Source organism: Oryctolagus cuniculus, chromosome 6 (genome assembly GCF_051225735.1).
Source record: "Oryctolagus cuniculus isolate XC-2025 breed Fujian yellow rabbit chromosome 6, ASM5122573v1, whole genome shotgun sequence".
Classification (NCBI taxonomy): domain Eukaryota; kingdom Metazoa; phylum Chordata; class Mammalia; order Lagomorpha; family Leporidae; genus Oryctolagus; species Oryctolagus cuniculus.
This window is the reverse complement of record NC_142872.1, coordinates 122654110-122681933: the sequence shown is the minus strand read 5'-3', so window position 1 is coordinate 122681933 and position 27824 is coordinate 122654110. Positions and strand designations below refer to the sequence as shown.

The following is a 27824-nucleotide window of genomic DNA, read 5'->3' as shown; positions in this document are numbered from 1 at the left end:
GGGAAAAGGGTTGCAAGGGAAATTCAGTAAGCAGGAGAGAGAGCGTGCAATTACTGGAATAAATAGAGAAACCATCACTGAGGCAGTCGTCCTTCAGCTGGCTCCTGAGAGGTGACGAAGCCTGGAGTAAAGCAGTCAGGAAGCAGGCAGGAAGGGCAAGGGCTGTGGAACACAGATGGGGGCAGGCATTTGGTGCAGGGTTAGGATGACACCTGGGACACCCACATCCCGTATCAGAGTGCCTGGCTTTGAGTCTTGGCTCAGGTAGTTGGGTCTCTGTCACCCACATGGGAGACCGATATTGAGTTCCAAGCTCCTGGCTTCAGCCGAACCTGGCTAGCACAGTCATCTGGGAAGTCAATCAGTGCACAAGATCTCTGTCTCTCCCCCCACCCCATCTCTTCTATTTCAAGTAACTAAATGAAAATTTAAAGAACCAGATGGAGAAATGCCAGTGCTAGCATGTAACAGAATAATGAATGAGGCAGAGATGGCTAAAAGAGGCGTGTCCTGAGACTCACTGGCTTCTCTCGGGTCCACCTGTGGGTGATAATTTTGAATCAAGAGTACACTTTGCAGATGTGTATACACATCCAGTCAGCCCAAAGGCACCCAGGTTCTTTCTAACAAAGAATAGTATGGCATAACCTCAGACTTCAATGGAAAGGAAATTGGGAAAAAAAAATTTCTGGAATACACTGGACAAGAAGAAGTAAAAATCAGCATGGCTAGAGCAATGGACATAGAGCCACAGACCTGGGTTGTCCAAGTCCGTCCTGCCATCTGCAACATATTGGATAAGTTGCTCACACTTCAGTTTTCTCATAAACAAACTACCAATAACTTCTACTCTGCAAGACACTGGTCCAACAAGCTGGATGTGAACATCCTCTGTAACCGTGTAAGGTTCTTTCAAAATCAACAGCAATATTATCAGACGACTTTAGAAAATACACGAGTAATGAACATCTCATAATACACCCACACTGTCATGAAGGAAAAAAAAAAAAACTCAGACAATCCATGGCACAAGGTTCGGGCTTACCACAGCAGAGAAATGGAGAGAAACAGTGTAAGGACTGTTGAGTGGCTGATCAACCAACCTTAAGAGTTTTCATGTATTTAAACCACCACATCTCCTTCCAACAAAACCAGCTCAAACCGGTTACAAGTGAAATTTGCCACATAAAAGAATTCCTTAATGATATCTGATTTTAAAAAGTACTTGTTTTGTTCAGATTAAATGATGTTCTCTTAACAAATATGAAGAAATTAATATGGACCTACCCAATTTCCTCATGACTAGCCTGGTTTTACTTAATAAAGCTCATCAATATTGAATATCCACCATACAATTTTCTAAACCAAATACATATGAAAAGAATTTTATCAAACTAGAGTTCATTTCATCATTAAAGGAACGAATGGGAGACATATACACATATTATAGAGAACTCTTCTATCATTAGTCATAAAAATGTTTGAAGCTCTAACACATTAACCTGTACTAAAAGATCCTATACAATGACTAATTGAAATAAATCTTCTGGGGCTGGTGCTGTGGCGCAGCAGGTTAACGCCCTGGCCTGAAGCGCCAGCATCCCATCTGGGCGCCAGTTCAAGACCAGGCTGCTCCGCTTCTGATCTAGCTCTCTGCTATGGCCTGGGAAAACAGTAGAAGAAGGCCCAAGTCCTTGGGCCCCTGCACCCATGTGGGAGACCTGGAAGAAGTTCCTGGCTCCTGGCCTTGGATTGGCGCATCTCTAGCCGTTGCGGCCATCTGGGGAGTGAACCATCGAATGGAAGACCTCTCTCTCTCTCTTTCTCTCTTTTTCTCTCTTTCTCTCCCTCTGTGTGTGTGTAACTCTGACTTTCAAATAAATAAATCTTTAAAATCTTTAAAAAAAAAAAAAGAAAGAAATCTTCCTTTGATCTCTCAACACTTCCAAATGTATACCATACTATGCTAGCAGGTCTATAATTGAAAACAATTTTTCCCACCCAAAGAACATCTACCATGCCAGACTACACAGCTACTTCCCAAATTCCTCACCTCCGGAATCTCTGGCAGTCCAGGATTCCTTTCCTCTTTGTCACCAGATTCCCTGATTCTTCATGTTCTCTCTGATAACTAGAGTAGCAATAAAATTTATCAACTAAACCAGGGCACTTGTGAGAGTAAAAGGGCTGCTATGTAATTAAGCCAGGCAAACACGTATTAAAAACAGAAACATATGGTCATCTTACTTAACAAGCATTATTTTAGGCAGACGAAAAAAATCTGTTCACTGAGAAGAGAAGGAAGATCTCATACATAAAAAGTACAAAAATATTGTGATCTAACCCCGTCCTGAATTCCCATCTTAGAACCATGCACATGGAAGGGAGGAATCTTGCCTTCTCAGTAGGATCAGCCCCAACTGCTTCTCTCATTCTTTCTGAGATGCTAAGTCCAGGTCAGTTTGTACAGTAATAGGGCAGTACCCGACTCAAAGTTTCTGGGACCACTGGAAAAACCTTAAGGGTTTGCCTGTTCTGTGATGTAAACAAAAGATGATCCTTCACTGCTAAAGAGGCATTAATAACCTTCAATTAAATAGGCATTAGCCATGTCAGCTTCCAACATCAGAGCCTCGTCTTCGCTCAAAACACTCATTAAGTATGGTTTACTGCGCCGGGTGCTGCAAAGGTCAAAATGCACAGCCCACATCCTCCCTGAATTTATAGTCCAGGTTGGAAAATGACATGCGCTGCCATGGGAGATACACACACACACACACACACACATCCCAAATGAGGGATTTAAAAGTGCAGGCCAAGTAATAGAACAGAAAGCAAACCAGTTAAAGGAGAAGCTGGTAAAAATGACCCACAAGCATTGGTTTGGGATGCGCTAATGAGGCAGTACTACATGTTGTGAGGGCCAAGCTGGGCAGAAGCAAGACTTACAAAAAGGATCATTTCTGATCTGAGGACCAAATCATCCATCCATAACCATGACATCACCTTGCGTTCCCCTTTCCAGCCGCATCACACTCTCCCTACACACTCATCGACCTAGCAGCTCTGTCAAATCTGGGTGTTTTTGTGTCAGTCACTGGAGTACAACTAGAACCAAAAAAGAGATGCTTAATCCACATTTGTTAATAAAAGGCAAGGGCATTTGGTACAGTGGTTAAGTCATCTGGGAGTGCTGGCATCCCCTATTAGAGTGCCTGGTTGGAGTCCCAGCTCCTCTGCTTCCTTTTTTTTTTTTTTTTTTTCTGACAGGCAGAGTGGGCAGTGAGAGAGAGAGAGACAGAGAAAGGTCTTCCTTTGCCGTTGGTTCACCCTCCAATGGCCGCCGCAGCCTGCGTGCTGCGGCCAGCGCACCGTGCTGATCCGATGGCAGGAGCCAGGTGCTTTTCCTGGTCTCCCATGGGGTGCAGGGCCCAAGCACCTGGGCCATCCTCCACTGCACTCCCGGGCCGCAGCAGAGAGCTGGCCTGGAAGAGGGGCAACCGGGACAGAATCCAGCGCCCTGACCGGGACTAGAACCTTGTGTATCGGCGCTGCTAGGCGGAGGATTGGCCTATTGAGCCGCGGCGCCGGCCTCCTCTGCTTCCAATCCTGCTTCCTGCCAGTGCATACCCTGGGAGGCAGCAGGTGATAGCTCAAGTACTTGCATCCCTGCCACCCACATGGGAGACCCACAGAGCTCTGGGCTCCTGGCTTTGGCCTGGCCTAGCCCTGGCTTTTGAAGCATCTGGGCAGTGAGTCAGCAGATCTCTCTGTGTATATCTCTATCTTTCCCTCTCTTTCTTTCAAATAAAATGAAAATTTTAAAAAAGTGATATATTTATCACATATGTATCATATTTATGATATAAAATTTACTATCCTATCCATTCTAAAGCAAGCAGTTCAATGGCATTAGATATATATTCACATGGTTGTACAACTATCACCATATTTACATCCAGACCCTTTTCATCTTGTAAGATGGAAACTCTGCACCCATTAAACATTGATTCCCTACTCTTGTCTCCCCCACTCCCTGGCAGCCACTGTTTTATTTCTTGTCTTTATGGATTTTTAAGTTTTTATTTATTTGCAAGGCAGAGAGAGACATGTCCTATTTGCTAGTTGACTCTCCAAATGGCTACAACAGCCAGAACTGGGCTAAGCCACAGTCAGGAGCCTGGAAGTCCATCCAGGTCTCCCATGTAGATGGCAGGAACCCACGTATTTCAGCCATCACCTGCTGTCTCCCAGGATGTGCATTAGAAGTGACCTGGAATCAGAAGCAGAGCCAGGACTCAAACCCAGGCACTCTGATAGGGATATGGGTATCCCATGTGGCATCTTAACCCCTGCACCAAATGCCTGCCCCTATCTCTATGAATTTGAATATTCCAGTACTTCATAGAAGTGGAATCATATAGCATTTGTCTTTTTATTTGGTTTCTTTCACTTAGCATGATGTCCTCAAGGTTCACCCATGTTGTAGCCCATGTCAAAATTTACTTCTTGTTTGAGGCTGAGTACTATTCTACTGTATGTATATACCACATTTAGTCTGTCTGCATTAAGTACCTTCTGAATCAATGAAACAAATATACTTCATAGACTAGTATACAATCTCCTTAAATGTAAAAGAATTTCAAGTCTCTTTCTTGGATTAGAACGTTTGAAATTTCTTACAGAGATGAACTGGCAATTAAAAAAAAAATCAGGTAAGAAAACCCTTCCCTGGGGCTCTCTTCTAATTCCTAACATTCAGCGAGACGGCACAATTCAATAACCCACTTGTTCCGTGCAAACTGAGACTTTCCCAGTAAACTGCCTTGCTTTTATCAGCCTATATTTTAACGTTTTCGTTTCAATGCCCGAGTAAAATCTATTTCGTGAAGGCAAGAGACTAGCCTCTTCACCTGGAAAGAGAAAGCCACTACAGAACGAATAAACACTGCTAATCTTTTCAAATCCCGACTTCCACAAACCACAGCAGTCTGAAAAAGAAGTGCATATCGCAGATGCGGGAGCCCAGGACAGCTGCTGACTCCACCCAAGGTCGGGAGTATTCAAGGCTGTGCCCATAGCAGCTTCCTTTTCCCTTCGTTCCCCCTTCCTCCCTGAGAGAATGAGCAAGCATCAGAAAGGCACAATCACAATGATCTTCACAAGGAACAATGCCCTTTGTCTTCCTATTCCCTAGACGTTCTCGGAGGCTTCACTGGATTATTTCAATAAAGCCAGAGTTGTTTTAAAGGCGTTTCTTCTGTCAGGATGGCCCCGTTTTCTCAACTGAGCTAACTGATCAGAACTGCTTCAGTTAATTTCCATCATATGATGGCCTCAGGGTAGGACAGGGCTAACTTATACCTTGCTCCAGAAATGACACCTTGGAAAATGGGAACCCTGAGTAGGGGAATGACCAACAAAGACTACAAGAAAATAGAACGAATTGGGGGAAAATCTGAGCAGACTGCAAATGAAAACCTAATTCACTCATGGCATGTTGCTTTTCACCTCTAATAAATGGTCAGGATATCAGGGGAGGCAACTTAATGCAGGAAGCATTTCTTACATTTCCCTTTGATCCTTGTGATATAGCACAAGGCACTAGAGCAAGGAATACATGTTGACTTGCCTACTGGCAATATTGACTGATGTTAACTTGACTATTGACAATAATGCAAGATTGTTGCTTCTCCTCCTTTCTTAACCTAATAATTTTTAAAAAAATTCAAATTCAACCAGAAAACAAGTGTCAACATATCATGAATCCACAAATACTTAAGTACATTACCATGTATGCAACCCTACAAAGCATCAAATCTAGTCAAGAAGATCAGTAAGAAAAAAATAAGTAATGAAAAATGAAGAAAATGCTTTTGAATCATCTCATCCACACTCAGATGTAGTTCATCTTTGAAAACGTGAGAGAGAAAAGGTCTTCCTTTGATGTCCTTTCTTTGGGAACTCCAAAGGTTCATGTAGCCATAGACAAAAATTCTATGCTCAGCAGTCCTGGTTATTGTGCAATGATGCCAGGCCCTGCTTTGTCCTGAAATAAAAAGTCTTCCTTTAATGTCTTTCCTTCGGGAACTCTGGTAGCTCACCTAGGCACAGAGACAAATTCTTCGTTCAGTCCTGGTTATTGTGTGATAATGACAGGCCTTGCTTTATGCCCTTATTTAAAAAGAAAACCAGAAAATGGTTATAGTATAAATTGGATCTTTTAGCCAAAATCTGTATTTTTACTTACTTTCATGAGACACATGTAAGTCATATTCCAACACCTACAGGTTTGAGGAACACATCCTAACGGTGTTCAGGCATCAAAGGCAACCAAAGACACTCAACCTGTGACTGTCTCTCTTGAAGTCATCCCAGAGATAAGCAAAACTGGACAGCTCCTAGTCCTAAGAATCATGTCCCAAGTTACTGGCTCAGTGAATAGATGGCAAGGATGACTTGGCTGGGGACAGGACAGGCTGCTCTAACTGCACTTCAGGCAAATGAATTTCTCTAGCAATTGCTCTTCACATTCTGGAGATCTGATCGAATTCTTAATATTGCATTCACAGCTCAGTAAAGAGGGATCCTTCTGAAGTATCAGTGCGCCTGTGGCTGAAGAGGTTACCATGGAAACTGCCCCTCCTTCAACTTCTAGCAATTAGGAAACTTAGCAGCTTCTCTACACTTTGCTAGGCCACAGAATTTGAGGCAGATAACTTCTTTTTTAAACACAATTTGAAGGTTCTTGAAATAATGGAAAAACGCTTTTATCTGCTTTAGGGAGATTTAACATTGGACTCTTAGAAGCTTCAGTCAATTCAGCCTAAGCAGAAAAGAATTCCCCCAAAGTAGTATTTACAGCAAAACTCATAATCTTTAGTATATTTGGTTTGAAATATTTAATAAATATTTGTTTTGAACAACTTCATTTGTATTTTTGTTTCATTTTCATTTGTTTTTATATTACAATAAAAACCTCCCAGGAATGGAAGCCCAATATACAACATATGCTTTACATATAACACAGCCTATAGAACATAAGAGTTTGTGTTACGGCTGTTCAAGACTAAATGTTCAGGAATCAATTAGGCCTGACATCAAGGGTCACTTGTATATAAAAGATGTTAAAGACAAAGCTGACAGATACGTTAAAGTGCATTTGCTCTTAAAGAATGGAAGAATGAATTTTTTTTTCCTCTAAATTATCCTTAAATTTCATGGTCCTACCACAAAATACTGGGCTCATTAAAATAGCATTTGAAACCAATTACAAAATAATCAAAATATTCTAAAGCTAAAGTCTTTCATAAGAAGAGTTATGTCTTTCAACTTCTCTGAACACTAGTCACTGATTTCTATACTGTCTTTTCGACATGATAACACCTCATTATCGCCTGGTTTGCTATTTCCCCAACAGAGAACTTTGTGACCCCCAAAGAATAGTATCCTGCATGAACTGCTCCTTGAGTATATTGTTTCTTGAATTTTATGAGAACTCTGTGATGGCTCTCAGACACCTAGACACTGTAAGATCCTGTAAACCATAGACTGGAGATCCCAAGCAATGCACAGAGCTTACAGAAACCAAGCAGGAGTTTACATTCCAAGGGGCTTCAAAATCAGGATGTTGGGTCTTATCTTTAAAAGAAAATGGAACTGCTCAAACCACTAGCCTTCATGCTCTTTCTGAACCATTAAGAAATTCTTTTAATAGGAGTGAAAACCTTTACTGCCACAAGATGATCTTTTTAGTCTCCTAAAGTTGATCAAAATGTCAATAGGATTAATCAAGTTCTACTATTTTTCACAACAGTAGACCCCCACACCAAGGTACTGACAATGCACCAATATTAGGAGGCCTTCTGTTGGACAAGAAATGGAATGTGAATTCATTATAAGATGGGAATGTATACTGATTGAATAACTATTTCACTAAAGCTTGCCATTGTCAGCTTGGATTGGCTACTCAAGATTCTGATTTGCAAACTCCTCAGTCAGGAACCTGAATAATACTATTCTAATGAGTTTTGCAAACAATGCAGTTACTGCCAGGAATCCAATCTCTGGCTAACAGTGGACTCTGCCTCGAATCACTGCAAAGGGAAAGAGTAGAAGTAGCTCCTAGAGGCCAAGGTTCCCTCCTACCTGTTATTTCTCTGTGTTTCTCAAAGCACCCACCAGGATACAGCAGGAGTTCCATACAGCAAGAACTGTGTCCTTCTCATTCACTGCACACACGAGCACATACAGGCACTCAGGTAGGAAGATGATCTACAGCCAGAAGGTACTCAGGAAACACCACTGAATGGCTCATGCATCCTCCACCTGGGAGTGCCCTGGTCATTACCAACCATCATTTGATTACTGCTATCCGCAGCTGCAGCTAGCCTAGTTTCTGTCTTGGGAAGGGGGTTGGGGATTAAAAGAAGAAGCAAAGAGAAGAAAAAAAAAATTTGGAGTATTTTCAAATTACTCACCCATAAATTAAATTCCCCTGGGAACAAGTCCATGTCATCTGATTACTTCAGCATTCCCATGTTCACAAGTGCACAAACACAAATCATTCTTCTTTGCTTTCCCCCCTTCAGCATCATGCCCCTGGGCTGCATGAAAAAGCCATTTCTTCATTTCATAAAGCTGCCTAACTTAAGACTTAACTGGTACGGCCATCTTGTTACATTACCTCTCAAGTCTCTACCCCAAAGACTCACACCCACCATCCTCCAAAGCAGATTTCCTGCTCTGTTCAGTTAATGCCTGTTCACTGGGGTTGTTAATAATATATGGAAGACAAGATTTTTCTGTTTTGTATTGAGGGGGAGTGGCAAGTAGATATAAAACGTCACTTTCACCTACATACAAGGTTGACATTCAGCCTAAAATACGGACACCCTACGTGTACCAAGTGACTTCCTGAGTCAAAGCCAATGCACGTCTACGCCTTGAAATCACAGAATCAGTCTAGGTTTCCAGAATCTCCTATGAACCTGCAGGCATTTTCGTTTTGAAAATTCAGCAAAATAGGACCTTGGGGAGTACCTGGGAAACCACTCTTCTTCCTTGTGGCATTTTTAAGGCCAAGTTATGCTGCTGTGGGAGTAAAAGTTGTAACAGCATAACAGGGACCTATAACTGTACCAATGCCAGACTTGCAAATAAAAACACAGGATGTTCAGTTAAGTGTGAATTTCAGATAATGACAAATAATTTTTAGCATGTCACAAAATGTACATGGGACATACTTGGGCTAAATAGTTTTTGGTACTTATCTGAAATTCCATTTTAACTATGAACTTTATTTGTGGTGGTTGGGGGAAAGCAAACCCACCCATGAGAGGGCAAGGAGCATGGTGAGGCTTAAGAATGTGATAGGGGCAGAAGTGACAGAAAAGTCTCAGATGACAAAAATGAAAGGATCTGAGCTAATGCAAAATGGAGCTGACATGTTCAGAGGGGAAGAGCTTTATTTCATTTATTTCTAATATGCCTTATTCTTAAGACTGCATTAATTTCCTTAATCTATGCTCCACTCCCAACTGATAGGTACTATGAGTATTATGCCCCACTATACAGCTGAGAAAATGGAGGCAAAGAAAAAGATTAAGGAACTTCTCCAAGGACACACAGCTGTTAATGCTAGGTCATATTCACTGTGGTTAAAAAAAAAAAAGAGAGAGAAAGAAAGGAAGAAAGGAAGAAAGGAAGAAAGGAAGAAAGGAAGAAAGGAAGAAAGGAAGAAGGAAGGAAGGAACCTAAATGAAAGATCTCTGTGAGTGAGATCCCAGAGGAAAGAATGGGCCAAAGAAGGAGGTACCTTTCTCTGAAGGGAAGAAAGCACTTCCACTTTGACTATGACCTTGTCTAAATAAGATCGGAGTTGGCGAACTCAAAAGGCTTCCATAGCCTTGGCAGTTCATGACAAGAGCCTCGGGTGATTACTGACGCCATAAACAAGAGTGTCCATTTGTTAAGTCAACAATAGGAGTCACTGTGCACTTACTCCCCTGTAGGATCTCTGTCCTTAATGTCTTGTATTATGTGAATCAATGGTGTAACTAGTAATCAAACAGTACTTTACACTTTGTGTTTCTTTGTGAGTGCACTGTTGAAATCTTTACTTAATATATACTAAATTGATCTTCTGTATATAAAGAGAATTGAAAATGAATCTTGATGTGAATGGAATGGGAGAGGGAGTGGGAGATGGGAGGGTTGTGGGTGGGAAGGAAGTGATGAGGGGGAAAAAGCCAGTGTAATCCAAAAGCTGTACTTTGGAAATTTATATTTATTAAATAAAAGTTAAAAAAAAATTGGTAGGTCATGTTAGTCTAGAACTACCCCTAGAGGTAATGGCACAATAAGTCAATCCAATGTTACAACCCTAGCACACTCTACACTGTCCTGGATTGGCACATGGAGTTTGTGATTCAAACAAGGCACTGAACACACATGCACGAACAAATATAAGGCTGACAATACATCAGAATCAATGAGTCATAGCATGACATTGAAGGAGAACTTAAAGGTGAACAGAACTGAAGTATGAAACCACACCAGGTAACCGTGGCCTCCCACTCTTAGTGGACTTAGTTGATGTCTAATTAATCTAAGGATGGTGTTACTAGTGGTTCATTATGATAAGGAAAAGTTTAATCTTCTTTTTCATCATATTTTCATCTCCTAAATTCGTAAAAGTAAGGTAACAGCCAGCATATCAGTTTTATATATTGTGAGTACATTCTTGTTTTAAGTAAATAAAAATATTTTAAAATGGTTCAGTTCTTTGTGCAAATACTAGACCATGTTTCGTGTGACAACCTAAACTTTTACTCAAATTTTGCTTTTTAGTCTTTGGGTTGTCCAAAAGATTTCTAAAATTTACTGCTTTTAAGCATAAACTTCCCATATAAAATAAAGAAACCAGATGAACCTTTTGGAGAAATACGGTTTTGTAAGGATTGTATGGTCTTTAATGTCCTAGGAGAAGCGCACTGTGAGGTATGCTATGTAAAACCGAGGTCCTATTAGCCGCCAGCTTGTGAAATGTTCAGATTCTATTTCCCACACCACCCCTAGCTCAGTGCATCTTTAGCAAGCTATTTCACCTGTCTGGGTCTCATGGGTAAATACAGATGTGACTGTCAAATGGGAAGGTTGCATTAGACCAGTTTCCCAGCAGGAATACCGTGACTCCGCTGTGGCAAGCTTCTGACAGTTTGCAGCCCATAATGGAGGCCCCAGATCCATCACTCTTGCTTCCCCGACAGAGCTCTGTGCAACCCTGTACAGAGCGTGCCACAATGTGAACATGATTGGGAAACTCTGGACCAGGTGACCTTGTGACACAAACTGGCTCTGAGACTGTGTCACCCTGTCAAGTCTTCCTGCCTTACTGCCTACAGAAAACTACAAGGTGGACCTATCATCCGCAACTTAAGTTAGTAAACACTTGAAACCTTGCTACAACCGCTCAAATTGCAAAAGCGTCACTAATAGAAGTCAAAAACACTCTCAACACTGAACAGAACTACAGTGCTGTTCACTGGTTCTCTATCGACTGGAAATTTCTATTTTTTCTTATCTTCACCTATTATCTGTGCTCAGGATAAGGCACAGTGTAAGATCCTAAAGTGTTATATAAATCAAAGTAATCTATATTTAGTACAGTTTTAATACAAACAATATTAGGGAAGGTTCTGAGGCTTATCAGTAATGACTATACAACACGGTACTCCAATTATTCATCATTCTAAAACTTTGCCAAAGAATTGTTACAGCACTTTAATTCTTCAGATGCCCTTCAGCGCCAGCACCAGGTCAAAACAATCACACTTCAGAGAATTAAAATGTTAGGAGTAAATGAAAAATAACTGTTTAAGCAGTCAGAGAAAACAGGGTATTATAACACCTTTGACGTGTATAGTGTTTACATCAAAGTAAAACAAGACCCACAAAGGGCAGAAAAAGCCCCCCATTCTTTCTCCCCAGATCTGGTTAAAACTAAGAGGTTGAAAAATTCTAGGCATCTCATCACCAGAAAGATGTAAATAGGCAGGAGCGGGGAGCTGGGGGTAGGGGGGCAACTACACTGAGTAAGGAGTAGATGGGCGGGCAGAGGAGGGACCAGTTGAAAACACCATCTCCATCACCTAGCTGAAGTGGGCACAAGGGTCATCTAATACAGGCTCGGGGGACTGGGAAGAAGAATCACTGGGCAATTCCTGGGAGCGCAAGGAAGGGAGAGCGAGGGGAGAAGGCTTCTCACTCACTCTGGAGACAGGCCTGCAGTTCAAAGGTTGTCACACCTGAACCCAGCCTTGAAAAGAAGCAGTGACTGAGAAACCCTGCGATGGAACGCCCCAGGTTGGTTATCTAAGGAGAACAGGGCCCATGTGTGGTGCCTGATTCTTGACAGATTCTTACCCCTGACAAGCCAGAGTGGTCACTCATACTCAGGGAGTGTTTTGGTTTGTTTTGTTTAACTCATGGAATTTTGGAATACAATGATGTGGACACGTGGGGATTTGCTTGCTTTTACTAACTTCTCTTATTTTAAACTTAGTAAGTCCTTAACCCAGGAATTTTAAAGATACAAAATATTATAAAATAAGAAAATAAGAGTTACCCATCAACCAGTCTCTAGAGATAAAAAGTAACATCTTGAAGTATTTTCTCCATTCACATTTTACCATGGCTACTGACTGAGTGGGAAGGATGGTGGCTCTTTGTATTTCAAATGATCTCCTCTCTGACCTAGCTGTTACCTCTTAAACATAAAACAAGTTGCTGTGAGATATATGTTTTGTACATTGTGATTTATGGCAGTATTTTCACAGCTCAGTGGGAAAACAGCTCTTGCTGGAAGTGACCGACCTGGGGCCTTCAACCCATCTCTGTCCAGCTGTGTCCCAGGTGGAAAGCCTCAGAATCTTGGCATAGCCGTGCCAAGTCATCCCAGGTGGAAACTGCCAGATCAGGGTGCAGGCACCACCAGACACAGGGAAAACAGTCAGGGGCCTCTTGTAGTATCTGGGCTGGAAGAGCAGTGACAAGGACAGTGGCAATGAAGAACAACGAATAATCTGAGCGGTATTTATGATATTGCAGTATTGCCCCTACCAGTACCAAGGATGCATTCAGACTCCAGAGGTGGAAATGGCAAAGCTCATGAACCTGTCCCTGAGCAGGGTCTCTCTCCCCACCAGGTAGGCTGTGCTGCCCTTTCCCCCTGCAGAGTGCATTCGCTCAACTGGTATTAACCGAGCATCTGTGATGGACCAGCCACCATGCTACCCGCTCAAATCAATCCTAGACAAGTCAAATTCCAGCACGAGGCATGGAGAATGAAAAACACAACCCTGACACCAAAAGCCAGAGCCAAGTAGCAGGAACCAGCGCCACCCAGACACCAGGAAAAGACGTTTTGTATGGAGCCACCTCCCCCCAGGGCTCTTACCTCTCCCCACCCCCCAGGCCAGTGGACAGGGCTCCCAACTCCCCGGCAGATGCAAGCCCCTCCTACATCACACAGCTGGATCATCTAAAGCAGCAAAAGCAGAAGCCTGGCCACAGCTACACACTTGGTCAGTAACGGAACCTGATTCCTGACTTCCTGCCTTGACCCTCCGTGCCTAATTTTTACTCCCCGGCCCCTCGGTGGGAGTTTCTACAGCTCTCTGGCCCAGTCCAGGCTGGCACCCCTGAAACCCAGAAAGACTTTCCTCTGTCTCCTGCATCTCACTCCAAATAACCTAGAGACATCTCACCCACCTTTTTAAATGTCAAAGATGGGAGAGAAGAAATTTCTGTAATTATAAAATATTTAGTTATGCCACTTACTGGGAACACACTGCATAAGAAGCAAACGATGTCATATAATAACTGAATGGTTTTTGCAGTGCCTTTAGGATCAGCCCTGTAAAACATGCATTTAAACTGCTGTTTTTCTTTTGCCTATGTATATAGCCAGCCCTCTGCATCTGCGGTTTACACAGCCACAAATTCAACCAACCATGGATCAAAAAATGTTCCCAAGAAAAGAAAAATTGCACCTGTACTGAATATATACAGGCTGGTTTTTCTGGCCATCATTTTCTCAACACTATGGTGTAACTATTTACACAGCATTTTTATTGCACTAGGTATTGTAAGTAATTTAAAGATGATCTGAAGTATATGGGAGGACGTGCTAGGTTCCATGTGAACACTTGCCCTTTTGAATAAAAGAATCCGGCATCCATGGGCAGTCCTGGAGCCACCCTCCCCCAACACAATAATCAATGACTGTAATGATTTTTAAGGCTTCCATTTTCTACAAAGCTTAAAAGTTAGCACTACCGTTAAAGATGCCTATGCTTAAATCCGGAATCACCAATAATTAGCATACATTCACAGAATTCCAACCTCCCTAGACTCAAAACAAACAAAAGGGACAACAGGGGAGGCCCCCAAAATTGAACCATCAAGAAAGAATTAGAAGGTGAAGACCTTGTTGACTTCCAGACAGTCTGGCAGTCATGTCGGGAAGCCCTGACTGTATCATTTGATGCTTAACACACATCACACCAGGGCTCCGTTTTGATAAGCCCCCTTCAGCCTCTCTGGGACTGACTTGCCTTAGCCCTGACAACCTGGGGCAGCGCTCCACAAGCTCAGCCTAGGCCCTTTCCTCTGGAAGCTCTCAATATCTTCATTTTCCCTGAGGCCATCCCCTTCGATCACCTTACCACCACCAAATGAGTCGTCTTCTCATTTTATACATGGAGAAGACACTTAACAGCCCAGCAATGCTTTTTCCAGGGCCGGGGAACACAGGCAACAAATCAAGGCAAAACCCTTAGAAATCAATAACAACTGGGGAATCCAGTTCACCAGTAAGGCAGGAGGTCAGACAAGTCTCCTAACCCTTCCAAGCCCCAGTTTTCTTATCTGAGCTCTGCCACCCTGCTTGGAGGGTAGCCCAGGTGAAGAAGGTATTGTAACCAGACAGCCTAATAGAAGACAAAGACTGGAGAAATTGGACCTTCTAGTCCCCAGGGCAAGAACATTCTCCCTGCTCCCAAAGCAGTTTACAAACCATAGTCCAAGGAGATGGAGAAAGACAAGAAGGAGTGCAGCTCACTCCAAGGGGAAAGGGTGACCTTGGCACACCACTGCAGAGTCTCAGAAAGCAAGGCCTGCTGGTATAACCCAACAGAGGTGGGAGGCTGAGGATGGAGTGCAAAGGAGGCCGCAGCAACACCCAGGTTTTCAAGGTGAGGAACAGCATTAGGACAGTGTGGCCAGGATCAAGACACTGTCCTTGGTGACATCATATGCTGCCCAGAAGCCTCATCACTTCTTGCCTAGGGACTGCCAAGAAACAGACAGAGAATACCATCAATTCCCTAAACCTAGGGAAGGAAACGAGCAGCCACAAACCCTCAGGAACACTTGCTCAGAGCCTGAAATCAGGACTGGGATTTGAATGCAGACATGAGGAAGAGCAAGGGTTCCAGGTACTTCTCTGGAGTTAGCCGAAGTGCAGACTACAATTCTGTCATTGGGATCTGAGTCAAAGCTCATGTCTATTAAATAACAGCGGCCAGTCTCATCCCACTCAACTTCTAGTTCCACACGTAACTTGTCATGATGGAGCAGAAAACCACACAAATGTAAGAATGACCCACCAGCGTGTACAAATGGCACTACATCAGGTGCCATGAAACAGCCCAGTGATGCCTGCAGTATCCAACAGGTGTAACCAAAGTCATGTCCCGACTTCCACTGGAAAGGGGAAAGAGGCAGGAGGAGTGATTTTTGAATATTAGTTGGGCACACTGACAACAAGCTCTGCAGCCCTGGTTCCTCTTCCCAGCCACGCTGCAATCATTAACATTAAGACAAAGAAACCTAGTGCCCTACACAAGGAGACTTCCTGATGCTGCCTTCCAGAAGAACTATAGGAAGCCATAACTTCTACATCGGAAACCAGAAGAGTTGTAAACTGGAATATCTAACTGAAATTAGTTCTGACTGGTTTTCATTAAATCTTTCCAGCCAGTTGTCAGTGTGCTTCAGAGGGAAACACACACACACACACACACACACACACACACATCACATGCTCAACAGATGTGGGTGGGAATCAAAGCAGAGCCAAGCAGTGCTGCACAGACAGTGAGCGGCAGCTCCCCCCAACAAAAGGTCAGCCGCTTATAACGACATCCCCAGAGTGATCTATGTGCACATTAGAAAGTTAAATCTCATGAAAAGAATGTCCAATAAAGTCATCAATTTTATTTGGGGTTCATCTGGCTGCAATTTCTGCCTGCAGTCATTTCACTCTGGAAAAACTCCGCACCGTGCAGGCACCTGGCTTCACTTCGGGGGTCTCTGGTCCGTGAACTCTAACATTCCACACATAGTTTCCCAAAGCCAGCACTGAAATGCCTGCTCCCGGCTTCCTAGCTCACTGTCTGTACACCATTCCCTGCCTTTGATGTGAAAGAAAAATACTCCATTCTAGAGCATTGCTGGGGCCTGGGCTGAGACAAGCTAAAACACCACCACCATTGTGGCCACCCTGAGTGTTCAGGGAAACAGCTTTAGAGAGAGGACTGACTACCTAACAGTCACAAACACGGTGATGGAGTTTCCTTTACCAAAATTCTGCTCCCCCCTGTAGTATTTTGAGAGACAAAGAACCAGGAGCAGAATTTCCCACAATTATCCCTAAAGAAAAAAAGCCCACTTCTTTGGGGGTGGGGAATGGATTCTTATACCAAACAGTTAAACTTCTTTGTCCTTAGAATGCCCAAGTAATTCATTCCTAAATTCAGTTTAAACCAATGTTTGATAATAGCAGCTACTGTTGAGTCTCCTCCCCTTCCTACCAGGCATTTGGGGCTATAATAGCTGTCGCACAGTCACCTCCTACTGAATAATTATAACAGCGGGCCAATTAAACTAATCACCTTTCCACATATTTTTATCCGGCTTACAGATGTAAATCTCCCCCAGAATGTGGGGAATGAAGGACTCCTCTCCAAAAGCACCTAGGACTGACTCCAGGAGTCCTCCTGGAAAAGCCCAATCCACAGAGGCGGGCTTAACTTCCAGCCAAATTAACACCACTGTCAAATATGTGATGTCCATGTATGCTGGGAAAGAGAATTAAAAGATAAGTCTGGATGCAAACATTTTGAAATGCATGCATGGGTGGGCGGGGGTGGGGGAGGGAAGGGGGCTTCAGAATGTTCATGGATAATGTGCTTTCTGAAAAAAAAAACGAAGCATGGGTTCCAAAATGTTTCTGCACCCAAATCAACATCTTATAATTCTATTTGTCCACTAGCTTCCTGTATTGCCCTCCCATTGTCACTATACATCCATCTTTCTTCTTCAAGGAAATCTAAAGCCCTCCCCCATTATAATTCCTGAGCTATTTTTCCACTTCCAAAGTCTCACTATCACATTAGCATGGTGTAGCTTAAGCAGCAAAATAGCAAATCCCATCAAAAGCGAGGACAAAGAATGACAGGGATATGTCATGTGGGATTTTAGCTGCTCAGCAACCCATCACACCCATTTCTTTTAAGGGAGGAAAGATTTTGAAAAGATTTCAGATTCAGAGGTTTATCACTGTAGTGTGAGTCATTTACTAGGGAACAACTGAATTAGCAACTCCTCGGAGAAAATGTTTTGATGAATCACACAGAACCCTCTGGCTCTGAAGAGGAGGACACATTTCTATCCAAACGCCAAGTGACAAGCAGTGAAAAGGAAAAATTCCAACCTCAGGCAAAAGCAGCAGGTGGGAAACACATTTCATCTGGGTACAGCCAACCCACCAACAGACAGCCCCTTCCTGGGGAAAGCATCCACTTGAGGCACATCGCTCTCAAACAGGTGGCAGTGTGGAGGCAGCTCATGGACCAGACCCAGCCCTACACCTTGCATCTGGAAATTGCTCCTTTTGCTCTCTCTCTAAAAAGCCAATTAGACAGCCTAATGACTAGTTCAAATACAGATCGCTGATCCTCAAGCTGTTTCCCTTACCCGAGTCGTTCACACAATCATCTTCCCCCCAAATTTTTAAAGTCTCACATAACTAATTGCCCACCGAGAAAATCACTTTAGTTGCCTCTAATGCCCTCACAGCATAATAAGAAAGCCCTTCTCAGCTGTGTGAAGACCGTGCTATCAATTACAGAAACAAAGAAGGAAGGGGTTAATGACCTTCTAAGACCTTCTCTTCCCAAAGAGAAGACATGGAAAACTGGGTCTTCAGTGACCGTCGTCAAAATGGCACATGGCTTTCCCTTCTGTCCTAACTGCTCAGGTAAGCGCTTGAAAAATTCACTTTCAGGCAAAAGGTCCTTCAAAAGCTCATCAATCAAGAACGGACTCGGCAGGTCCTGATGAGGCTACTAAATAAAATACAGCTCCCACGGCACAGCTCCAAGTGAAGATGCTCTGTTCTATTGGAATTTCTCATCCTACCTCACTCTCCAAGCCTGCCTTTCCCCTTTGTTTACAGCTAAAGATCCCACAAGAATCTCAGAAAAAGAACAAATACAAAGACAGACACTGCACTGTATCTCAATAGGGCAGCCCAAACAAAGCATTTTCTTCTAAGCTTTATGGAAAAGATGGTGAAACTACAGAAAAAGATACACACTCAGGTCACATGCAAGTTTTAAAACTGAGTAAAGCCATTAAAAACCCTATTACTAAAAAATGTAAGAATAGATTCCCAAACCACTTGGAATTTTAGCGCCCAAGACCATCCTGATTTTCATCTCTGGCCAAAACCCTTGTAAGTCAATGATGTTCAATACGTTCCTCTGTATCAAGAAAAACCCTACCAGCTCAATCCTTTAATTGGGCCAAAAAGAGAGCACATGTGTTTTGATGATATCTTTGGATTTAATGTGTTATTTCCTACAAGAAATTAGCCTCCCAACCTTTCAAAGGAAAAAAGCTGAGGATCTTGTTACAACCACAAAGCAGGGAAAATTTTCAATACCCAACACAGATGTGAAATAAACAGCAACATATTACTCAAAGAACTCAGCCATCTTTTTGCACAAAGCCTTTTGTTACCTGGACAGCCTTAGGCTCAAAGACCCCACACATGTTCTCAACACAGATAATGGGAGCCCACCTACCTTCTCCAGCCTGGAGGCCATAAATCCTGCAGGGTTGCAGTCCTGCTCCAGATATCGCCATGGGTGAACAAAAGTGTTCGTTCCATTAAACATCCTTCCTGCTTTCCAGGCCTGCTTCCCGCCCCCCATCCCCCCAGTCTGCCAATTCTGCCTTTAGGAATCAAACCCAGAATTTAAGGGAATGTTCTAGTTACTGGCCATTTATTAAGATGTCCACTCTGATAAATGCAACTTGAAAGGTGAATCTGAATAGGCTTGGACAGGCCATAAAAAGCGATGAATACGTAATTCCAAGGCGCTTTTTTAAAATTTGTTCTCTCTTCCCCCAACCTCACAACACATTATCTATACAACCAGGAGAATCATGTTCCCAGGGTTATGCCCCCCCACCCCCAATAGCTCAGTATCCTGGGAATGAAGAGACCCTGACAGCAGTGCTGACGGCTTCTCTTTGGGCAAATCACTTAACTGCTCCGGGCCCCTGCTTCCTCACCTGTGTAATTAAAGGGGGCTTAACAAGCACTTGCACTTCCAAAATCCTACATCAGTTTTCTTCCTAGCTGGTTCTCTCACAGCCAGTGTTCAAGGACTCCTTCTTTTAACCTCCATATTGTTCTGGCTTTTGCCCTTGGGTGTCCAGGAGAAGAGTCTTTTGTTTAAAAGACAGCCCAGGGGCTCCCCAGGGGCCAGCGGGTTAATGCAGGTCTCCTGAAGCAGGATGTGCAAAATCAAACTCAGACAGCAGCTGCTGCGTTGCAGCTAATCCTTAGAGGATGGCCCCAGACCTCCCTTCTCTCTCCAAGTGAAACTGCCTGGCACCACGCCTGCTCCGGCTGTTTGGACCTTATGTTTTCAGCACACTGCAAACAACATCTTCTGTAGATTCAACTCTCAAAATGCCAATGGGTTTTTCTGTTTTGCTTTTCCAGGCTAGCTCTCCAGAAGAAAGCCCTTCAAATAGAAGCAAGCACAGTGTTCACACACTGAACGTCGTCTACAAACAGCCTGAGCTGGGCCGAGAGTCCCCTCAGAGGGCAGAGAGGTACTTCTCCCCGTTAGTGGAGTCGCAGCTGCCCCTCTAGTCCCTCAGAAGGACCATGTGTCAGAAACAGTCCAAGAGAGTGAGATGGCAAACATCGCCAATTTAGAAGCCACTCCACTGATGGATCTCACACCAGTCTCTCCGACGGATCTGGGGCTTCCATGAAGTCGTAACCTCTCTCTGTTTCAATCCCATGGTCTACTTCAGTAAAACAACTACACCTTGTTTTCTGGGAAATATAATGTGACTAACAGCTTAGCTGTGGTAAAACGGGTTCCATTTATAGATTCGAGAGCATGTTTGGCAATGTGCACACTTTTAAAAGTAAAAAAGGCTGTCATTACAAAGTTTTCCAGGCAGCTTTCTTCTCCTAACCACAGCTTGTTCCAGAAAGTCCACAGAGAAAAGCAAAGAAGACATAGGATGAGAAATTCTTAGTTCCAGGTAATAACTATTTACTAAATTAGTGGCCGGCATAAACCATGAGAGGCTATCAACTTATTTCAAATTTGTATTTATTTTACAGCAGACCTCCCATCTGCTGTTTCACTCCCAAAAGCCGGCAACAATTGGGGCTGGGCCAAGTGAAAGCCAGGAGCCAGGAACTCAGCCTGGGTCTCCTACAAGGGTGGCAAGGACCCAACTACTAGAGTTATCACAGCTGCTCCTAGGGTGTGCATTAGTAGAAAGCTGACATTGGGAGAGGAGCCAGGACTTGAACCCAGGGACTCTGATATGAGATGCAGGTGTCCCAAGAGGCATCTTAACCCCTATCAACTTGTTTACGTAATCAATTGTATACTACTACTTCCAAATAAATAATATAAAGTTCATTGGAATCAAAATTTTTTTCACCTCAAGCATCAAATTAAGATTTTCTTCTTCCCATGTTACGCAAAATAAAAAAGCATCATTCAATAATGTGATATAATCACATGATATCATAAGACATCTATTTTGTTAAGTTTCCTAGAAAATAAGCTCCATTCATATCACTCTTGAAGAACACATGGTTTGTTCTTTGTGTTTATTCTCTAACAAATATTGATCACTTTGAAAAATTTATCTATGAGGGAACATTAAGAAACCAAGGAAACTCCACCAACAAACTGATTAATGCCTGGGAATTTGAGGACTTTACGAAAAATGAAATTAGCCCTCCCTGCTAACTAGGCTCCTCCCCCTACAGAGGCCCAGCCTGGAGACGGCATGCTCCCCAGGCACCACCGACACAAGCTTCCCATACTTGTTGCTTCTGCCCAAGGGCTCTGCAGGGAGGATGTCTGGGTGGATTTGGTTGAGTGTGGGCTGGCTTTTGTGTGTTTGTTTTAGGTGAAAGGCATTAAAATGAAACCATCAAAATCAATAACAAATTAGCAGGACAAGACAGACTCACACTTCCTGAGAGAAAACCAAGATGGATCTCTTCCAAAGGGTTCCACTTGAAGACTCTGCCAGACTTCAGATCAGAAACATGTAGTGGATTAAAATGAACAGCTTATGAGGCAAGCCATATTACTTCTAATTATTATTACCGCTCTATTCCTGCACCAGCTGTGAACAATTAGCAGCCTATACTGTATTTCTCAAACCTGCGGACCCAAGCATAAATCTGAGACATGTCTGCAAGAAGTTTCACCTATGGATCCATGGTCAGTCTCTCCATATCCATCTCTCCATATCGATAGTCACAGTCTCTCCAACTGTGTCCACAAACCAGAAGCACACGGTAACACAGCAAAGTCTACGGTTTTTCTTTTTTCTGTCTCAGGCATTTTATCCCTACAAATTAAATTTACCAAGGAACATGAGGAAGACCACATGGCTAGGACTTTTATATCACAAAACCAAATAACTTAAGAGATGGGCCACTTGAGGATGGAAGGCACTCACAACTCACTGAATAACTTAGCCAAGTCTTTACTGCAGGGCTAAGCTGAGGACTAGAGAGAGCTACAATGTGCTCCGCTCCCAAAGATTCTGTGAGGCCTTCCAGTTCAGGGAGGATGAGGAGAAAAAGAACTCACAACAAACCAACCACTCTACCATTTTACTCTTTGTATTCCTGTTGGAGGCAGGAGCTACCCCATGGCCAAGTCTCCTCATGTACTTGATGTCTTAAGTTCGTATTATTTTTTAAAAGATTTATTTATTTGAAAGGCAGTTTACAGAGAGAGAGAGAGAGAAAGGAGATCCTACAACTGCTGGTTCACTCCCCAGTGGCTGCAATAGCCAGAGCTGGACTGGTCTGAAGCCAGAAGCCAGGAGCTTCCTCTAGGTACCCCACATCCTCCAAGCACTTGGGCCATCCTCTACTGCTCTCCCAGGCACATAAGCAAGGAGCTGGATAAGAAGTGGAACAGCCGGGACTCTAACTGGTGCCCATGTGGGAGGCTGACATCGTAGGCAGAAGCTTTACCCACTATGCCATAACACCAGCCCCAAATTCCTATTTTTTAAAAAAGTTGTATTTATTTATTTATTTATTATTTGAAAGGCAGCAAAACAGAGATCTTCCATCCACTGGCTCACTCCCCAAATTCCCCTAACAATCATGGCTGGGCCAAGCCAAAGCCAGAGCCTGGAACTCAATCCAGGTCTCTCACATGAGTGGCAGGAACCCAGCTATTTGGGCCATCACCCGCTGCCTCCCAGGGTGCATATTATCAGGAAGTAGGAATCATAAGCAGAGCCAGTACTGGAACCCATGAATTCTGATATGACATGCAGGCAGTCCAAGCAGAGGTTTAACTGCTGCACAGCAGTACATGCTCCTTAAATTCCTACCTTTTATCTTGTCCCATCTCTCCAGTCACCTAAATTATGGCCAAAAGAAAACATCCATCACAGCCAAGTTTGGTTTTAAGAGTCATACATACACACAGATACATATACAGTAGTGTATATAATGCCACAGAAAAATGGGACAGAATTGAGAGTCCTTATATTTATGGTCAACTGATTTTCAAAAGGGGTGACAAAACAATCCAATGGGGAGAGACTATTCTTTTTTAGCAAAAGTTGTTGAACAACTGGACACCCCATGCAAAATCAGAAAAAAATGAAAATGCTCCCCTCTACCACAACATAGGCAAAAACTAATTTAAAGTAGATTACAGACCTGATTGTAAGAAATAAGACCATAAAATCCTTAGAAAGAACCCTAACAATAAACCTTTGCAACATTCAGTTAGGTAGTTACTTACATGATACCAAAAGCACAAGCAACAAAAGGAAAAAAAAAAAAAACAAACAGGTAAACTGGACTTAGAAATTAACAATCTTTGTGCACCAAAGGACACTATGAAGAGGATGAAAAGTCAGCCAACAGAATGAGAGAAAATACCCACAAACTGTGGATCCAATAAAGAACCTGTATTCAGAATAAAGAACTCTAAAAATCAGTAATAAGACAAATAATCCAATTTAAAATTAGGTAAAGGATTTGAATAGATTTTTTTTCAAAGAGGAAATACAAATAGCTAGTAAGAACACAGAAGACATTTGATCAACACCATCAGTCAGTAGGTAAATAAACTCCAAAACCACAGAGATGCCCCTTCACACTCGTTAGAATGACTCAATCAAAAGGATAATAACATGTGCTGATAAGGATGTGAAAAACTAGAACTCTTGTGCATTGTGGATGAGAATGTACAATAGTACAGCCACTTTGGCAAACAGTGTGGCAGGTCCTCAAAATCAAACAGTTCTCCCATGATCTAGATATTTCACTCCCAAATAGATACCCAAGAGAAATGAAAACAGCTGGACACAAAGGCTGTTAGGGCAACATTACTCCTAACAGCCAAGAAGTTGGAACAACCCAAATGTCCATGAACTAATGAGTGAACAGAAGGTGGTATATCAATAAAGTATAAGGAAGTACTGACATATTCCACAACACTGATGCACCCTGCCAACATCCTAAGTGAAAGAAGATGAACACGAATGACCATAAAGTTTATGATTCTACTTACACGAAAGGTACAGAACAAGCAAATCTGGAGAAACAGAGGTAAATAAATGATTCCTAGGACTTGGAACAGAATGAGGTTTTTGTTTGTTTGTTTGTTTAGGAGGCAATAGAACTGTCCTAAAATTCCATTGTGATGACTTTTACACAACTTTGTGAATACACTAAAATCCCTTGAACTGTGTGCTTCACATGGCTGGAATTTTGTGGTAGGAGAATTGTACCTCAACAAAGCTGTTAAATATTATATACACACACATCAACTGCAGGCGTAAAATATTTTTTGACAGTTAACCAACTGCAGGGCTAAATAAGTTATTTTAAAAGGAATAAATAATTTCTGGATAATGTTAAGTATATTTTGATCCTTAGCTTGGTGCTAAATTTTCCATTTTGTAGAGGACCTTAGATCTAGAACTAAGAACACCATTAATGTTAGCACAAAGGCAGAGTCTACAGAAAGTCCATCCAAGGTTCCTGGTTTCTCAGCCGATAACGGGGACTGTATATTTTCAGTATGTTTAGGTCACATTCAAATGCAGGGGACACCAAGAATGTGCCATTTTGTAAACAACTGCGCCTGGATTCTTGAGTTGCTCCTGGGACAATGGAGTCTGCTGATTGTGTCATGATCACTGTTAGGCAGCATTTTCCACCTGTCTCTAACAATTCTTGCCATCCATAGGCTTTGGAAATTCTTTTCAAATTTAAGGATTTCTGGATAGATCCTGCTGAATAAAAGATCAGCCTCCAAAAAGTTTCGATTCATCAAATGTTTGAGACCACCCCCTCCCCAGAATGCAACGCTCCCAGCCTCTTGATTCCTTTGGAGTGCACTCACTTGCTGCAGTTTGATGAGAACTCTTACATTCCAGGACAGCAAGACCATACATCCAGCGTGTAATATTCAGGATGTAAAATGCCAGAACAATCTGCTGGGAATTTTCATCCATAAAACATAGACAGCTGGCCTTCACACCTCAGTCGTTTCCTACCTCTGCCAGATGGACAACATTTTCCCTCACAGTGAGAACTTTACCTCCCACTCCAACGTCTATGTCCCGTATCAAAAGCAACCTCTGTCCTCCTGTCTGGGAGGAAGAAATCCCAGCCACAGCAGCTAGATGAGGTGGCATCTCTGAGAAAGGAAATGGATGCTTATGAAAGATGCCTGTATCCTAAGTAACAACTTCACTAACTACTTAGTTGGCAAAGGAGAAGGAGAATAGAGGATAATATTAAAGTCTGGCCTGCAATTTTAAAACCTTTATTCCAAAGCAATAGGTATAAGGTAGAGGGAAAAAAAAAAAAAACAACAAAGCATGACTTCCTTAAGAATAGCATTGCTATTGTAGAATTAGTCAATGTTTGACTGCAGAGAACTTCTGGTTTTTACAAATAGGAAAACTGAAGCCAAAGTGCTTGAGTAATTTGACAGAGGTCACCGCTGGCTACTGGCACAGAGGGGACAGCCTATCAGAACCTGTCTTCTGGCTTACCTGCTCAGCATCCTCTTGCATCACCCAGGATAAGGAAGGAAACACTCAGGGAGTCTACTGGGGAAAAAAGGAAAGTGGAGAGAAAACCGGTTTATAACCAAGAGTCCTCCTGCCCTTCATTTGCTTCAGTGACACACACTGAAGCCTCATAAGGAATGCTTTGCTCTATGACCCATGGGTCATAGGTGATCATGGCACACAGGTCGAAGAAGGTTACCTGCTCCATGTGCAAAGTGAGGAGGAGTAAACGCTTAGGAAACCGAGAACTGCCCGTGCCCCTTTCCCTTCATGCTCTTCCAGCTGGCTGGGAGACCTCCACCTTCCCTGCTCCAAGTCTCTCCTCTTTTTGCCTCCCAGCTGTCTTCCCACACTGTGTCTTGACATGGCAGCCTCTCTGGCTCACCCAGGCAGCACCGTTGAGTTGGCCATTCTACCCGACTGAAGTTTGAGGCAATGCCAAATCCCAATGGTTACACAGTGCCCTAAATTTGGCAGCTACAAAGTTGGTCCCTGACTGTCATACTCCTTGAACTGAGGACAGCAAAAGAGTTCCAGTCTGGGTCAGACCAAGTTATCAGGAAAGAAAACAAAATAAATGTTACGTAGCTCTACACTCAACTTCAAAATATTTTAAGATCAACAGAACCTTTGGAGGTTAGAAGGAAGCTGCGAAGGTTGGCCAATCTCCCCAGCCGGCTGACAGTTTGAGTCTCGCCTAAAGATCCCGCATGAGTGGGTCATCCACACAGGTTCCCTCCAGACATGGGCCTGCACCACTAATCTGGTGAAGGGGCCTCTTCCATCTCTGATGGCCTTTTACCAAATTCTTCCTTTTATTCAATCAAAATCGGTCCCTCTGGAAGACATTCATTATTGTCCAAAAGAATGCAAGACTTTGGATGACGAGGGGTCGGGTGGAAATCATTAAAATTTTATCTTCCTGGGGCTTTCGAGAAGGCGATACTTCCAGGCGATGTTTTTATTATTGTTTTTTTAAATTTCCAGTAAAGTAAAAATGGAACCTTTTGCACATAAAGAATACTAAAATAGCTTCACATTAAGCAAACTAAATGTCCTATTGAATGATTATTGAACACATCTGTAAACAGTTTATGGGATGGGACTTTCCTGAAACTTCCTGGTTTTCTGTCTCTATTTACACCTCAAGGCACAAAACAACAAAAGCAGGCTGGGGAAGACTCAGAGGAGACTCACAGCAAATGCCAGGAGGCAGATCACAAATGCTCTCTTCATATTTATTAAACCAACAATAGTGTTTTGGGTAAATCTTATTAACAGAATACACAACATTCCGGGTAAATGAAATTTTAATTCATTTATATCACATGTGCCTCACTCCACATTTTTATTGAAAGGACAATAAGTGTTCGGTTAAGAGGCTTGGAAATAGCATGCTATTTTGAATATTACGCATTAAATTTCTATCATTTAAGACTGTCAAAACCTTTTGTTAAAAATAAGACTGACAAAACTTTTTGTTAAAAGCATTACCCGGTATGCTTTTAGAGTGCTCTGGTTGCATACGTGTATAATTCAACCACTGATGTCATTTCTTTTAAGTTTGTGGACAAGGACTTCAGTTGTGGACATAACCACAAATACTTCGGGCGATAAGTTAGGTAGGAAAATGATATTAAAGGAAACCAAACCTTGGAAAGGATTTGGTAAACACAGGTCCAAGTTATCATTTATATACCAGTCATCATTGTTTGATGCACTACAGGCCTCTGTTTATATTTGGCTTAGCACTTAAATATTCAAATCATGGAATGTAGGACATTTTAAAGAAGAATTTACCCATCAACAACAATTCTCCCTTTATTCATGTGTATGACCCATTAAAATAAGAGATCAGAAGATCAAAAGTACATTACTGGGGCCGGTGCTGTGGCACAGTGGGCTGCCTGTGGTGTCAGCATCCCATAGGGATGCCAGTTTGAGTCCTGGCTGCTCCTCTTTAGATCCAACTCTACGCTATGGTTTGGGAAACAGTGGAAGATGGCCCAAGTGCTTGGGCCCCTGCATCTGCGTGGGAGATCCAGAAGAAGCTCCTGGCTTCAGATCGGCTCAGCTCCGGCCATTGCAGCCATTTGGGGAGTGAACCAGAGGATGGAAGGCCTTTCTCTCTGTCT

The 27824-nt window shown here is 42.8% G+C and overlaps 1 protein-coding gene across 4 annotated transcripts in view; it reads right to left on the bottom strand.

Moving 5' to 3' along the window:
• SDC2 (syndecan 2) overlaps nucleotides 1-27824 on the bottom strand; it is a 119389-nt gene that overhangs the window by 68709 nt on the left and 22856 nt on the right. The window contains exon 1 of one of the 4 annotated variants that reach the window (XM_089336350.1): nucleotides 19155-19298. The exons of the other annotated variants lie outside the window; for them this stretch is intronic. Within the exon in view, the coding sequence (XP_089192476.1) occupies nucleotides 19155-19283 (129 nt within the window). The 5' untranslated portion in view covers nucleotides 19284-19298. Of the gene's footprint in view, nucleotides 1-19154; nucleotides 19299-27824 lie in introns of those variants that run through there. 4 annotated transcript variants of the gene reach the window in all.